The sequence below is a fragment of the Gossypium raimondii genome, chromosome 1 (genome assembly GCF_025698545.1).
Source record: "Gossypium raimondii isolate GPD5lz chromosome 1, ASM2569854v1, whole genome shotgun sequence".
NCBI classification, from domain to species: Eukaryota; Viridiplantae; Streptophyta; class Magnoliopsida; order Malvales; family Malvaceae; genus Gossypium; species Gossypium raimondii.
The window spans coordinates 41,496,401-41,510,812 of NC_068565.1; the positions used below are offsets into that span (position 1 = coordinate 41,496,401).

The window sequence follows — 14,412 nt, forward strand, 5'->3', positions numbered from 1 at the left end:
ACAAATACTGCTTGTACCCCGCGCTTATTTTGCAAGAAAAAGTTTGGTAAACAATAATTGACTAATGAAAATCTATTTTATTTTAAAACACTAAGCATTTTGAAAATTATTGAAATAAAACAAAAGGGATAGATCTTAATTTAAGGATCAAGAATAGAGACATCCCTTTCTTGACTTGAGTACAAGTTAAAGCTAAAAGGATCAATACATTTAAATGTAATATAATTTTTTTATATCAATTCACAAGATAACAAAAAGATTTTGCACAACCATTCAAACAATAAAGAAATTACTTTTTTTGTAAAGTAATTTAGTTTTAGAAAATCATTTTGTATAAGACTCAGACCTTAATTTCATCTTAAAACTTTCAAAAATTTCAAAAAATTCATCTTAAAACAGGAGTACTATAAGTTTGTTTGAAAAAAGTAACGCAAAATATGTTAAATTATACATGAAAAGGAAAACTAAAATAAAATATGATCTAAATCCATGTAAAAATTTAATCTCTAATTTTCAATTTTAAAATATAAGTTTAATTATTGACACCGTCAAAAATTTTCTATTAAATTAGATTCATTACAATGTGGATTTTTTTTTAAATTTCTACCAAATAAATATTATTTTAATTTTAAAATGTATTAATAGAAGATTTTTAAGATAAGGCTAACAAATAGGCTTAAAATATAGAGATTAAATTCTTGAAATAAAACACATTTTAGAAATTAAATCTTTCAAGATTATTTAGTAATTCTAATAACATGGCAAGTTAGCAATATTCAAAGGAAATTTGAAAAACAGAAATAACCTATAAACCTTTTAATATTTTCTGTGGCAATTTAATAATTCCAATGAACATTATTACCTTTTTCATCATGCGCATAGATATTTAAATTATTAAATTCTTGTGCATACGAATACGACTGAGACTGCAAGGACTCAAGCTTCAGTCTCTACAGTAAGGAGTAGGGGCGAAATCAGGGCTGACAGGAGCCTGGTCGAAAAAAAATTCATTTAAACCTTTAAAATTTTTAAAATTTTAAATTAGTAAAGATAAAATTACACTTTGACCTTTAAAAATGATAAAATTTTAATTTAATCCTTTAAAAATTATAAAGATAAAACTATTAAAATAGTAAAATTGTACTTTTATTATTGTAAAAGTTGCAATTTAATTTCGGCCCTATTTTTGACTTCTCCCTAGCATGCATGAGCTGACCAAGCTCGATCCGTTTGACATTTCCATAGAGCTAAAAGAGCAACTGCGTTATACGTATATATTTGAAGAACTCATATAAAAGTTGGATTCAGTAATTTTCTAAGAAACTAAACTGAACTAAAGACAAGAAAACGCATATCTAAAACTAAAATAAAACTAATTTTTTGTGTTTTAGTTGGGCTCCCATAAGCATTCATATTTTTTACCTAAGATAAGAAAACTTACATCAAAATCTGCTACATTTCATTGTATGCTTCTGCCATGATTAATAGCACAAGCGATGTCCAACCAGTAAATACGCGTGCACCTTTTCCCTTACCCTGCTTTTGATCATATTGTTCCCACAAGAACCCTGTCTGGTGATAGTTTTGAACAACGTTTCTGCCACATCCCAAACAAAATTTGAATTGAACTTCAGAAGCGGCCAAGGATAGTAAATAGACCTAACCTATAATGTTTACTGAGTACCTTATCAAATTGTCTCTCAACTCCTCATAAATGGCTCTAGCTTTGTCTCTGTACGGTCCATTTTCTGTACACAATTGCTCAGTAGATCAGCAGGGACAGAGACATTGAAGCTAAAGGAAAACTATCAACTTTCATCCCCCTTTTTTCCTTATTTTATTTTAATTTTCCTGTTTTTAATTTTGTGGTAGTAATGGGAAGAAAAGGGAAGAAGGGTGAGGCGAAAACTGTTTACCTAACGAGTAATGCCGGAGTGAAGAAAGAATCATGTAGTTCATATTCATCCAAATTGGACCTCTCCAATAAGGTGCGTCATGCTCTGTGTTGCGTTTCATGTACATGGAGCTAGGGCATGCAAGTACATGTTTAATAATATATTCAGATTGATTAAAGAAAACTAAAGGAGCAAACCTAGCATTATACCTAACAGAAAAAAACTAGTATATTGTTCAGGATTACCTAGTTTTGGAAAGCGAACGAAGTCCATAATTAGTCCACAAGATGCTCCGGTTTGAAATGAGATCTAACTGCTTTTCCAGAATCCACGATTCCTGTGCAGAAAAAGTATAAAATCACAATTCTATCCAGAAAAGAAAGAGAAACATGACAAATCTATATGATGGATGAAAAGTTAAAAAGATAAAAGCTTCCAACTGTTTAAAAGACAACATGGTAAAAGCATCTGTTAACTGATAACATATTAATTTGGAAACTTACAGATGGAATAATTCTCGTCATAAATGGGAAAAGGCTGACATAACCAACATGAGGAACCAATTTCAGCTCTGGCCTTTCCAATACTTCCCGCACAAGCTCTCGGTTCACATAATTATTGCCTATCATATTTTCTTTCCAACTTAAACGGACCTATCATACATATCAGCAGAGAGCTTTAAAAAAAGGTAACTCAAGTCCACAACCTGAGATCTTAAGCAAATGGCACGACAACCTATTTAACAGAAGAAAATCCAGCTTCATATTATAATGTAGTAACATTTTAACATGTTGAATGTAAAAGCCTGACACACTCCATTAAAAAGAATGAACAGCACAAGAATGTCAATGCCCAAGAGAGTATTGTTTGCTTAAAGTTTTGAATGTGCATTAAGTGAACCTTGTCCAAAACACCAACTAAAGAGCAGCACAAGGGACAGAAACTCTCTCTCTCTCTATATACACATATATATATATCACTGACAACAGTTGAAAAAGCATGTGCAATTAATCTGTGTCTCATTAGCATATAATGCAATATAAAATGGAAAACATGTAGCACATATGATTCATTCATGAATAATATTACCAGATAAGTATACTTTATCTAAAAAATAGCAAGATGCAGGCAGCATACCTTTTCTGTATGATTCCCGAAGTCAAAATAAGCTCCTGAGGCATGGTCAAAGTGCATCTGGTAAAACATCAAGACAAATGAGACATGAAAAGGCTAAATTCTAAGAACAGTTAGTAGGACAATCTCATGTAAATTGAAAAAACATAGTAACACTTTCAAATTTTGCTCTATGTAGAGAAAGGAGGTTGCAGGTTTGAGTGGACTTAGGCATATAATGTTCTCCTCAAATGAGTATAACTGGTTAGAGGGTTTGGACAGGTTTAAAGGGGTAGCTTAGGAAATGAACATAGTATACTATAATTTTAAAGAATTGTGCACCACTCACAAAAAGCATCAGAAAGTAATAAGAAAGCAATTTGAACAACATCATGATGAAAGACAAACCTGATTCAGAGTATCGAAGTCCGAAAGCAGATTGGATGTAGAAGCATAGTCCTGCACCAATTCATTTTCAAGATCTATTGTTAATAGTTAAATGATACATCTGAGGATCTAGTTTTCTCATTGCTGCATTTCTAACCTTTCCAGGTTTGTTTTCCTTCCAAATCAATTCTGCAACGGAATTCATGCAATCTGCTGCAAGAAGCATCCAACATCTAAGATCCAAGTGACGCTCATCTTCAGTTGGGTGTGATGCACGAGGATAATCATCCAGTCCAGAGGAAAGTGTCTGGAAATAGCCGAAACCACTCCATTTACTACAGATGTCTTCCAAAACAAGCTTTATTCCTTCTTTTTGAAAAATCCAACTTATATGATATTAGATGAAAAGGTAAATTATCTGTTCTAACCAAAGATCCACAAAGAAAAGCTTAATTAAGTCGACTTGTTTCAAAAACCAGGATATAAAAAGCCTTTTAGGCCTTAGACAAGGTCAGAATCCAACGGCACCTAAAAGGCTAAAACATGAAAACAGTAGCCCCAAATCCCAATTTTTTTGGTAAACAGTTCAATTTTGCAAGTCCAGTTTCTGACGCTTATGGTCAGCAATATATCCTGACAAAATTATATTGCTTGGACCTCAGTCCCAAGCTCAATGAGAAAAATAAGTATTTTTCAAGAAGCACAGCTACCGTGGCATCTTCAGTATGAACATATATATCATTTACTATTGAAAAGCTTGAAAAGAAAGCAGAAGTTATGTTTTCATAGGACTATCAATCTCTTAGAAGTGCTGAAACATAGAACCTTTGGGTTTAGTTCACGAATTGTCAAATTGTCTCTCCCATGCCAGTAATAGCTACCAACATCCTTCCCTGATGTCATAACATTAAAGCAGAATTGAAGAAGGAATGTTAGAAACAGCCAAAACCATTATCTCAAGTTCTAAACAATTCAAAATGCCTTCTCCAAGTATCCCTGCTGAAGGTTTCAGAAAATTAGAAAAGACTGATAACTATCTAGTAATAATTTCTATAAAATATCAGTTCAGGAAATGTGCTTCCAAAAAGTTCAGCATATATCTGAAACAAATGTAAGAATTATAGTTGCTTATATCTGTATGATTTTGAGCTACATGCTCAATAGCATTGCTCAAAAGGCCACCATATTGTCATTTACCCTGAACTTGTTGCTTTAGGAAAGTTATGACCAGAAACAGGACACAACATACAAGGGAGCAATCCGCAAGTATGTGTTAGAATCTATGAAAGTTTCGTCTGGCTCTACCTGCTTTACATTATGTCATAATGCCATAGCAGAAGAAAATAAGTAAATTGATATGACATCAATTCTTTCTGTGAACACCCTCCTAAAGATAAACTATTAGTAACATACCTAACTGGGTAGTATTGAACCACTGGAACCATGCTTCTAGCCGAACAAAAGCCTGTTGTAGGAAGGAAATGATCTCACTGCTTTCAGAGGCTGTAAACTTGTTCTTCTTTATACCATTAACAAGATCTGGAAGAGACAAGTTCATATTTCACATCATGTGTATAGAATCTTAATCCGGGAAAAACAATGAAATCAGATAAAAGAAAAGAAAACAAGATCTAATATCTGGCAATCATAACTGTATAAAAAAGAAAGACTCCTGAAAAATAAGAAACACAAGCAACATAATAATCTAATTTCATGTCCATCAGTTTACTTGCTTTTTCTAGTTGCCTGCACATTTATTGATCATAAGGGACTATAACATTTCTGCTTGTTTGGCAGGATATCTCCAACTCTTCAGACATACATTCTTCATAATCAAATTGTTTATATTCACGTTCATCTGCAAGCACTTCATCGAAATGATTTCCAGCTGTGGAGCTTAATCTAAATTAATAGCCTCACCCAAGCATGATAGTCAAATTCGCACAGAAAATCATACACTAGTAGACTGGATCTTTAATCCACAGATCTAATCCAATCTTTTATCATATTCATGTGTGAAGTGTGCAGTCTTTCTACCAGGAATATTTAATGGTCAAAATAGTTCCTCTATCAGAAAATAATCAGTTGAATTTAGATGAAAACGTCTCCCATTTACTTAAGAACAATCATTTATAGTCATTGAACCAGTTCTGGTACATTACCCTCCAGCTATACACTGGGCTGAACAGCATAACATTGCAAGAGAACCTAGGACTAAATACTACTACATTCATGAATTATTCAAATCATTAGCATCATTGCATCAACCCTTTCCATGATACTGAAATAATCTCTTCCCTTTCATACAAGTTGTTTGACTTAAAATCACCCTCCCAACAGCATTAGAACGCAAATTAAATTTGAAAACAACATACCACGTAAAACCAAAAATAGTGTTGGTGGATTTCCATTACTTGAATGCTGTAGAACAAATTCTGCAGGAACCTTACTGCTTAAATCATAGAAAAATTAGAGTTTTATCACCAGATATAACTTGGAACTTTGAATTTACTGAAAGTTACCTTAGTGCTTCAGCACCCAAAATTTGCTCACGAGGAATCCAGCCATCAATATTTATTAGATCTAACCAGTGTCCTACAATATCCAAGCTTATATGAAGATCCCAACGCCTGCTCAACATTTGTGGACATATGTGCAGGCACATGCCCCAAGTATGATAAGCATGATACATCCTAACCAACTATAGATTGTGTGGCACACTGAAGAAATGAACTTACAACTATCAAGAAATTTATCTCTTAGACAAATGCACAACTAACCAGATTAGTAGCTGATGAAAACCTTCATCCCAGAGAAATCCCCTCGGAAAGAATGGCCGGCTTGGAACAGCGGTGTATAGCTCAGCTGGCCAATATAGAAGAAAATCATCATGACTTTTAACCTGCAAGAGATGTTAGCGCACTGTCAGACAAAGAAGTCTGTTTATGATGAGTACACGTTCTAGTAAATTTTTCTTTTTCTTAATAGAGTTAAGCATAAAGGAATAGAAGGCGGGAAACAACATACAAATAGACTTTTACAAGCAAACAACATGGACCATGTTAACAAGCAGCAAGAATCTAGATTCCAATCGCTAAATTTTCATGGTCTAGGTTGTTCCCCTATAGTTACTCAAATAAGAACAGGGGATATCCTAAAGGAAGATTAGCCAAATGATATATGTCCATATAGGACTGAATTTAAATTTATTGTTAAAGGACTTAACAGAGAAAGACATTATATGAGTGCTGCTGCTTCAGGAAGCGTTCAGAAAAAGAAACTGCTGCCAAAAGGTTGTACTTGGAGCCAAGCAAACATACATTTTCTGAGCTCTCAGAATCCCTACTCTCAGATGCTTATTGGAACAGCTGGCTCTTACAAAATTATTAAAGAACTGAAAAGTCAACTGAATAATATCCAATAATCTAAACTATATTCTTAGGGCATGAATTAGAGAGTTAGGGCAAAGCAAAACGTGAACCATGCCAAAATGAAATATAATGGCTGGAGTGATTGGCAAAAAGTAATATGTACCTAGAAAAAACCTTAGATTAATTAAACAAAAGAACAATAAAACAAATTGCAAGTTACTCACATTAGAATTTTTGGGAATCGAGATTTTTGATTGGCCATAAAAGTAGCCAATGCCACCCAACATATTTCCAATAGCAGCCTTGCCCACATGAATGGAATTAGAATCAAGCTGCAGGTGCAATGCTACAGCATCAGAGTTCCTAGTAGAGCAAAATTAACTCCACAATGTAGACAAAACAGAAAAAAGGAGGAAAAGAAAATAAGTCCTAATGGCTACTAGTATCATCTTAAATGCCAAGGAGAGGGTATCTTATCAAGCAGTTTTGAACCCTTAATAGCCATCATGACACCATGCAAAATCAACTTGTCTTCAAAAAGAGAGGATATGATAGTTTGCTTAGTTGAGTTCCAAAATGATTGCCAAAGAAAGCTATCAACTACCTAGACTTTCCTTCCCAAGTAAACCATCAAGCTTACGTACAAGGCAAAACAATGTCATTTCTAGAAAGCATAAATGATTGACACTAGAAAATTGAGTCTCCTTATTCAACAACAGACATAAAAAACAATTTAGTACATGATTTAGTAACTTAGATTGAAAGCCGCTTTGATCAAGGCCAAAGATTCTAAACAAATTCATTCATAACCCAATACATGGGGAAAGAACAAAATTATATTTCTTCCCATACATTATCAAAAGTGATTAGAAGGGATACTGAACTGGCAGCAAGAAAAATTAGAAAAGAACATGATGCAGAGCTAAGAATAAGTAATAAAATGTGAAGAACCAAAGCACACGCGGAAGAATAAATTACTTCACAAAAATGTATACCTTGTCAGCAAGCTGAAAGCAACTCTCAAATTTAACATCAAATTCTCTTTGTTTCTTGTTTAGTTGATTGGTCAACGAGACACCTGCAAGATTGCTTATTCGTTCTTCTACTCTTGAATTCTCACCAGCTCCAGATACAAAAACGATATCTGTTTCCAGTGGAATCCTCCCAGAAATCTGCATAAAAATTGAAAACCAAGGAGGAGGTAGACAAGAAAGACGAACCAAAGTTAACTTCAAGAATGCAAATATTTCAAGAGTAGTATTATCCATTGTGTGTACATAAAATTACCTGAAAAACTAAAATGTTAGAAGAACTCTGGTAGATATCAGGTAGCTGAAGCCGATTAAATCTTATTAACTGTTAAAAGGCAAAAGAAACAAGAGTAAAGAGAAGTTATAAGGGGGGAAAGAAAAACTCGTCTAAGACTAACAACTGAAAAAATATATGATGCATATGAAAATCCAACAAACTTGGGATGCAAGGTTTTCTTGGACAAGATCAGACAAATTGTGGATATGAGGTGTCCTCAAACCAGAATAATGAACTTCCAGATCAGCCTACAAAATAAGAACAAAAAAAGTTAGCTCCAAATTAGTATCAATTACCAAATAAAACCATAGAAAAACAAAAACACATATAAGTCCCGTTATTTTATTGAACAAAATCCAGATATTGAACCCTTAAAAGCAATTAGTGAGAGGTTTAGGCCGAAATTTGGAAGAAATAGTATGGAAGCATATAAGCTATTTGATGCTAACATTTAGCAAGAGGTTAGCCTAGTTGACTAATATATTTTAGATACTTTCCTGTTTGAATCCAGGATGCTCAAATTGTAACATAACTAAGAAGTGCACATGTGATTCTGTAAATATTAGTGGCCAATTTCAGTCTCCTTCCTAAATGCTAACCAGCAATAAATAGATAAATGAACATTATTTGAGTTACTTTGGTAGTGTGAATGGCAAGTAGGCCACGAGAGCTTTCTACTATATGAACTAATTTTCCTCATCAGTATCAAATTTTCATTCAAATATAGGTATTGTAATTTCTAATTCCCATTCAATTTCCCTTTACCTTCGACTTTAGATGTAGCTGCCACTCTCCAATGTCTGTTCGTGACCCTGATGCCAGGAGAGAATTCTCGTGAATGTCTAAGATATCTCCACCTAAACTTAGAGCATTTCCATCTTCCTCAGCCAAATAGAAAAAAAGGTGCACATTTTTCTGCATCTCCTCATTCCACCTAGAGGTGTAAAATGGAACATGATAAACTTGATCCCATAGGGAAATTGAATGGTGAGCCAAGTACACACTCAGAATTGAACATTTTGCTCCACATGCAAGTAAATGCATTCTATAGATATTTTCAGACACACCTTGTTATTCTAGCTTGAAAATAAACATGCAATTATGAGTGTATGGAGGAATGTAGAGAGGAAGCAATATTTCTAATGGCTATAGTTGATCAGGCTTTCCATTCACACTACTGCATAATGAATTTAAAACTCATTCTCCAAGGGGCAGGCTAGCTATATAGGAAAATATAATACCTCAATACATTAATTGACCCAAAGAATTCTACACCTAAAATTGAAACATGCATGGCACTAAAAATGTTAAGCCACAGACTTTCATAAAATTGAAATATGCATTAATTGTACATTTACAAATGTATTCTTCAGTTATTCAATCTTTTTTCTCGGACTGTCATAAAATCAACTTCAATATTTTCCTCTGACCTATCTTCAAGAAAGCACCAGGTTAAACATATGCAATCAACAACACAAGTAAAATAACAGATCAAGCAACATACCCTTGATTTTGTACGTTAATTCGAACTGCCCAGTCTCCTCCATAGCCACTGTCATCCTCCTTATATTTCAAGAAACTTGTTGCTAAAGTCATATCCTGATCAACCAGAACTTGATGTCCAAAATCCCGTCCATTATGACTTGTCCAACCATATGTGCTCAGATCATCGGAATCTTGGCAAATGTGTCGAATAAAATACCTCCCATCCTTTACACCGAGCCACATTAATCCAGCAACTAGTGACAGAGGAGTCCTGCCAGATACAGTTTGCTAATTAACAACCTCCAATTACAATCACTTTTTAGCCAAAAAAGAATTACCATGCTATTATTCACATGAACTTTATCTCCTCGGTTCAAAATTATAAAGCTAAAGGGAAAAACATATCAAGTTCTAGGAATGTAAAAATATGATATTACCTTGCACGAATCCCAAAATAAACATGAGGACGATAAGTTCCCCAGTATAAGCTCTCCTTATGCTCGCCTTGAAACTGTCACAAATCGAGTGCTCCATTACCAAATACGTACATATACGTATAAAAAAAATCTATACTGCAATATACTTACATTTATATTCGCGATTTAAAAACTTCTGTTAAAAAAATTTGAAGGAAAAAAGTGAGAAAGGGATAGAAATTCACATTTGGAGTACCTGAGGTAAGTCCATGATTCTGGGAGCTGGAAATGGAGTGACGACTCTAGGTCTACGAGCTTCTTCAGCTATGCTAATGAGATGATTGACTAAAAAGAATATAATTAAGGCGGCGATTATGCCGAAACCTAGAATGATTTTAAGATCAGCGTTGAGGATTCGAAGTGCGGTGCCGTGATCTTTGGTTTTAACTCTGCGGAGTTTGGAGATTGGTTTAGCTTTATTGAAAGCATCATCGTCTTCGTTGACATCGGAGGAGGGTTTGGTTCTGCTTCGAGCGCTCCGTCGACCACCTCCGGTCATTCTCAGATTGGGGTCGGAGAGTTTTTGAGATTAGGGAAATAGGCGTTTTTCTTGCACTGATCGATGGAGGAATGGAGCAACGCAGTGTGTGCGCCAAAAATGGCGGGCAGCTTAGGATTCGGCCCAGCCCATCACGGCTCCCGTCGCCTGTGACGACTAACGAGTAATGATTCCGTATCATAGATCACATGTTGGCACGTCACACGATCCAATAACATACGATTTAATTTTTTGTGTAAATTATCCCGGTTTCCCCTCAACTTTGGTTGAAATTACGTTTTTGTTACTGAATTTTCAAAACTTTTAAAATTGCTACTTACATTTCGGGTTTGAACAAAACGATCGCCCAACCGTTATCATCTATTAGTGGGGTAACTGTTGTCTTATGTGGCACGTTAGTTTTTCATATAGGTTCCACGTGAATTGCCACATAAATTTAGGGAAATAAAAAATAATATTTTCAATAAAAAAGTTAAATATTTATATTGGAAAAAGATAAGGAATAGTTTTCTATATAAACCCTAAGCTAATTTGTGTTATACTCAGCTCTTTTTTTCTTTTTTTTTACATTCACCAACGAGAAGAAGATAAGAAGAAGGAAGAATAAAAAAGGGATAAATCTTAAAATTATATATGAATCTTTATTTAATGTGTAATTGTATATATGAACTTTAATTTGGTGCAATTATATACGTGAAACTTTAATTGTGGTTCAAATATATACTTGAAACTTTAATTTTAATTTAATCATACATATTTAAAGAAATAAATACATCAATTTAGTTTTATATTAGATAAATATAATTATTTATTTATGTAATAGATAAATATAAAATGATGTTATATCAATAATTGTGTTAATAATTTACAAGAATTGATCAAATCAAAATTTAATGTATCAAATTACACAAAATCAAAATTTGTGTATAGTATTGCACATTAAATCATAGTTCATGTATAGTTTTGGTATTTATCCCAATAAAAAAGAAGGAATAGAGTAGCCTAGCTTGAATCCAATGTGCTATTATGGAAACCTAGCAAAATTAACAACTTCCCAATAATATGACAACTCATGTAGGAATTTTTTTTGTTGTATGAACTATGGTAATGGAAACTAAATTTGTTGTTCTTTTTTCCTAGTATGATCCACCATTGAGAGTTCATTCAAGAATTGTTTTATTGGGGATGTTGAAAAAAGTGAGAACAATGGAGAAGGAATGAGACAATCATATGGTTAATAGTTGTGATTATTTGTGTAATACCCAATTTTAGCCCGGGCTCACATATGGAAACATAATTTTTGAGGATATGCAATCTTAGATATGATATGCAATCCTAGATATGATATGCAATCTTAGATATGATATATGCAATCTTAGATATGATATATAATCTTAGATATGATATGCAATCTTAGAATATATGATTTTGTAATCTTAGAGATTTAATTTGTAGATACCCTTTAATCTCAGCCGTTGATGTAATTGATCTGTACCGTTGGATTTTGGGAGGCTCAACTATAAATAGAGGCCTCTCCCTTCATTGTAAAGGGAAGAAAAAGAGGAAAGAAAAGGAGGAATAAAAAAGAGAACGATTGGCGCTTTTAAAGGTGGTTTACTATTTTCGCTCGATTATTTTTTATTTATTTACGATTTAAAAAAAGGAGAAGGTGACACCATTGCGAATTTTATTTATTTTTATTTAGCCCCTCCGCCTTTTAATGTTTTTGTAATTAAGTTTTTTTTTATTTTTTTTAATTTACCCTTTTATTTATTTTAAATTCCAATTTGATCCATTTGAACGGCGCCGTTTTAGAGGAGAAGGGAAAATTTTCCTTCCAACCCCTCTACGTAATTCGCGCGTTCAAATTAGTCCTTTTACTTTTATTTATTTGCGGATTTACCCTGATTTTTAATTGCAATTCAATTTAGTTTTTTTATGTTCTTTTATTTATTTTATTAATTGATAGTGTAATTATTATTATTATTATTTTCATTTTTTAAAATCTATATATGTATATTTTATGAACATACTTATTTTTTCAGCTAATATTTTTTAAACTAATATTTTCCTATATTTTTAATAAATATTTTCATATTTATATGTATATATTTACGTTTTTTTAAATGATTAAATACTCACTTTTTCTTTTTTAAAATATACCTATTTTTTATTATTTTATATATGTACGTATAATTATATTTTTTCCTTATTTGCATAAGTATATTATGTATTATATTTATATATAAATTCTATAACCCAAAATTTTATTTGTAAATTATATGTATATTTTTATCTTCATAATTTCCATGTGTATATTATACGCCTTCCGATCTTTATTTATTTTGTTTGCTTTCCCATTCATTGTATAATTGTGTTTACATTTAATATTTTGCATGTCATGAATTACTGTTTTTTTATTTCGTTTATTCATTTGTTTATATTATTTTTATGTCATTGATGTATTTATTATTGTTGTTATTATTATTATAACATTTGTACGTATAAAATAACGTTACATCATTTTTTTTACTCAAATTTTAAAATAGAAATTTTTTTTTGAGATAATGTTCGTATTTAGGATTTTCAAGGAAATTGAGCCCTAACGTATTGGGTTCCGATTTTCTTCGTTAAATCTAACAATCGAGCATTTCTCTTTAATCAAAAAAATAAAAACTCATTATTGGGAATTCAACACGTTGTGTCCTAACGTATTGGATGTGACGCATTGATTTCTCGAAATGAAGATTTTTTTTAAAAATAATAAAGGAAATATTCCGAGTTTGGGATTTTAAAGGAATTGTGCCCTAACGTATTGGGTGTGATTTCTTAAATCTTGGATAAGTGGATGTTCTTTTAAAGTAAAGGAAATATTCCAAGTTTGGGATTCTAAAGGAATCGTGCCCTAACGTATTGGGTGTGATTTCTTAAATCTTGGATAAGTGGATGTTCTTTTAAAGTTTTATTGTACAAGTATTTTGGCCCAATTCATTTTGGGGAAAATTAGAATGCTGTGCCCTAACGCATTGGGTGTGGTATCTTCTTTCTCTGAAACAATAAGGGTCTTAATACGTAACCTTTTAAGTTTTGCCAAGGATCACGTTTTTTTCCAAATTCTCGACCTTAAGGCACTAATTAATTAACTAGGTACCAATTTTGGGCGTTACGAGGGTGCTAATCCTTCCTCATACGCAACTGACTCCCGGATCCGTTTTTCTAAAACTCGTAGACCAAAGCCGTTTTTTTTAGGTGATCCAATCACACCTCAATAAAAGATTGGTGGCGACTCCCAATTTTCATTTTTTTAAGTCGACAACCCAAAATTTTTATTTTTCAAAAAATGGTTTCGACAGCTTGGCGACTCCGCTGGGGACTTTTTTTTAAAAGATAAGAGAGTCGAGCCACAAAGTTGATTAATTTTTGTCTTATGGTCGAGAAAATATTTTTTTTAAAAAAAACTCATGACATCCTTTCGCATTCATCATCTTATTGTCTAAATATTGTTTGCATTATACATTTCATGAATTGAACAATGTTACCCTTTTAAGTGTGAGTGAGAAACTATGCCTTCGTGAGGTTTTTACCTCCGTGTAGGGTAGTGGATTGCTTTCAAGATACATCCGTACCTATGTCTTCGTGAGATTTTTCATCTCCGTGCAGCCATAGGGAAATGTATTCCCCTGAACTGAACTCGATCCATATGAGCCTATAATGGATGAGGATTGAGGAATCTGCTGGTTTGGGTACCTTTACTCTAGAAGCCAAACCTCATATAATGAACCTTAGGAATCCACCCTAAGTAGAATTATACTAAACCCTAGTAGATATCCGAGTAGGAATTCTACTATTATATTATATGTTTATATGATACTGGCTTT

At 32.9% G+C, this 14,412-nt stretch overlaps 1 protein-coding gene across 2 annotated transcripts; it reads right to left on the reverse strand.

Moving 5' to 3' along the window:
• Positions 1 to 788: 788 nt before the first annotated feature.
• Positions 789 to 10,707, reverse strand: LOC105785861 (mannosyl-oligosaccharide glucosidase GCS1). Of its 2 annotated transcripts, XM_012612050.2 has the most exons (22): positions 10,232 to 10,707; positions 9,997 to 10,070; positions 9,579 to 9,830; positions 8,840 to 9,008; positions 8,236 to 8,322; positions 8,054 to 8,122; positions 7,762 to 7,938; positions 6,991 to 7,098; positions 6,176 to 6,297; positions 5,918 to 6,025; positions 5,771 to 5,844; positions 4,809 to 4,934; positions 4,221 to 4,288; positions 3,553 to 3,702; positions 3,417 to 3,467; positions 3,033 to 3,089; positions 2,399 to 2,548; positions 2,141 to 2,232; positions 1,917 to 2,026; positions 1,685 to 1,748; positions 1,442 to 1,597; positions 789 to 991 (listed from the first exon to the last, which is right to left on the reverse strand). In XM_012612050.2, exons 1-21 carry the CDS (start codon positions 10,532 to 10,534, stop codon positions 1,453 to 1,455), a joined length of 2,556 nt encoding a protein of 851 aa, XP_012467504.1. In that variant the 5' UTR covers positions 10,535 to 10,707; the 3' UTR covers positions 789 to 991; positions 1,442 to 1,452. The 2 variants fall into 2 exon arrangements, with proteins under 2 accessions (XP_012467504.1, XP_052489876.1); XM_052633916.1 differs by lacking the exon at positions 789 to 991 and having other exon boundaries at positions 1,249 to 1,597.
• Between the last annotated feature and the right edge of the window lie 3,705 nt (positions 10,708 to 14,412).

Bases quoted from the DNA above. Each gene is read 5' to 3' on its own strand.
- LOC105785861 (XM_012612050.2), bottom strand. From the start codon at position 10,534: ATGACCGGAGGTGGTCGACGGAGCGCTCGAAGCAGAACCAAACCCTCC. The intron at 7,939-8,053 runs GTAATTTTATGT...ATTTTTATGCAG, and splicing joins CTAACATTTTAGTTTTTCAG to ATTTCTGGGAGGATTCCACT. The intron at 1,749-1,916 runs GTAAACAGTTTT...AATTGTGTACAG, and splicing joins ACTCCGGCATTACTCGTTAG to AAAATGGACCGTACAGAGAC.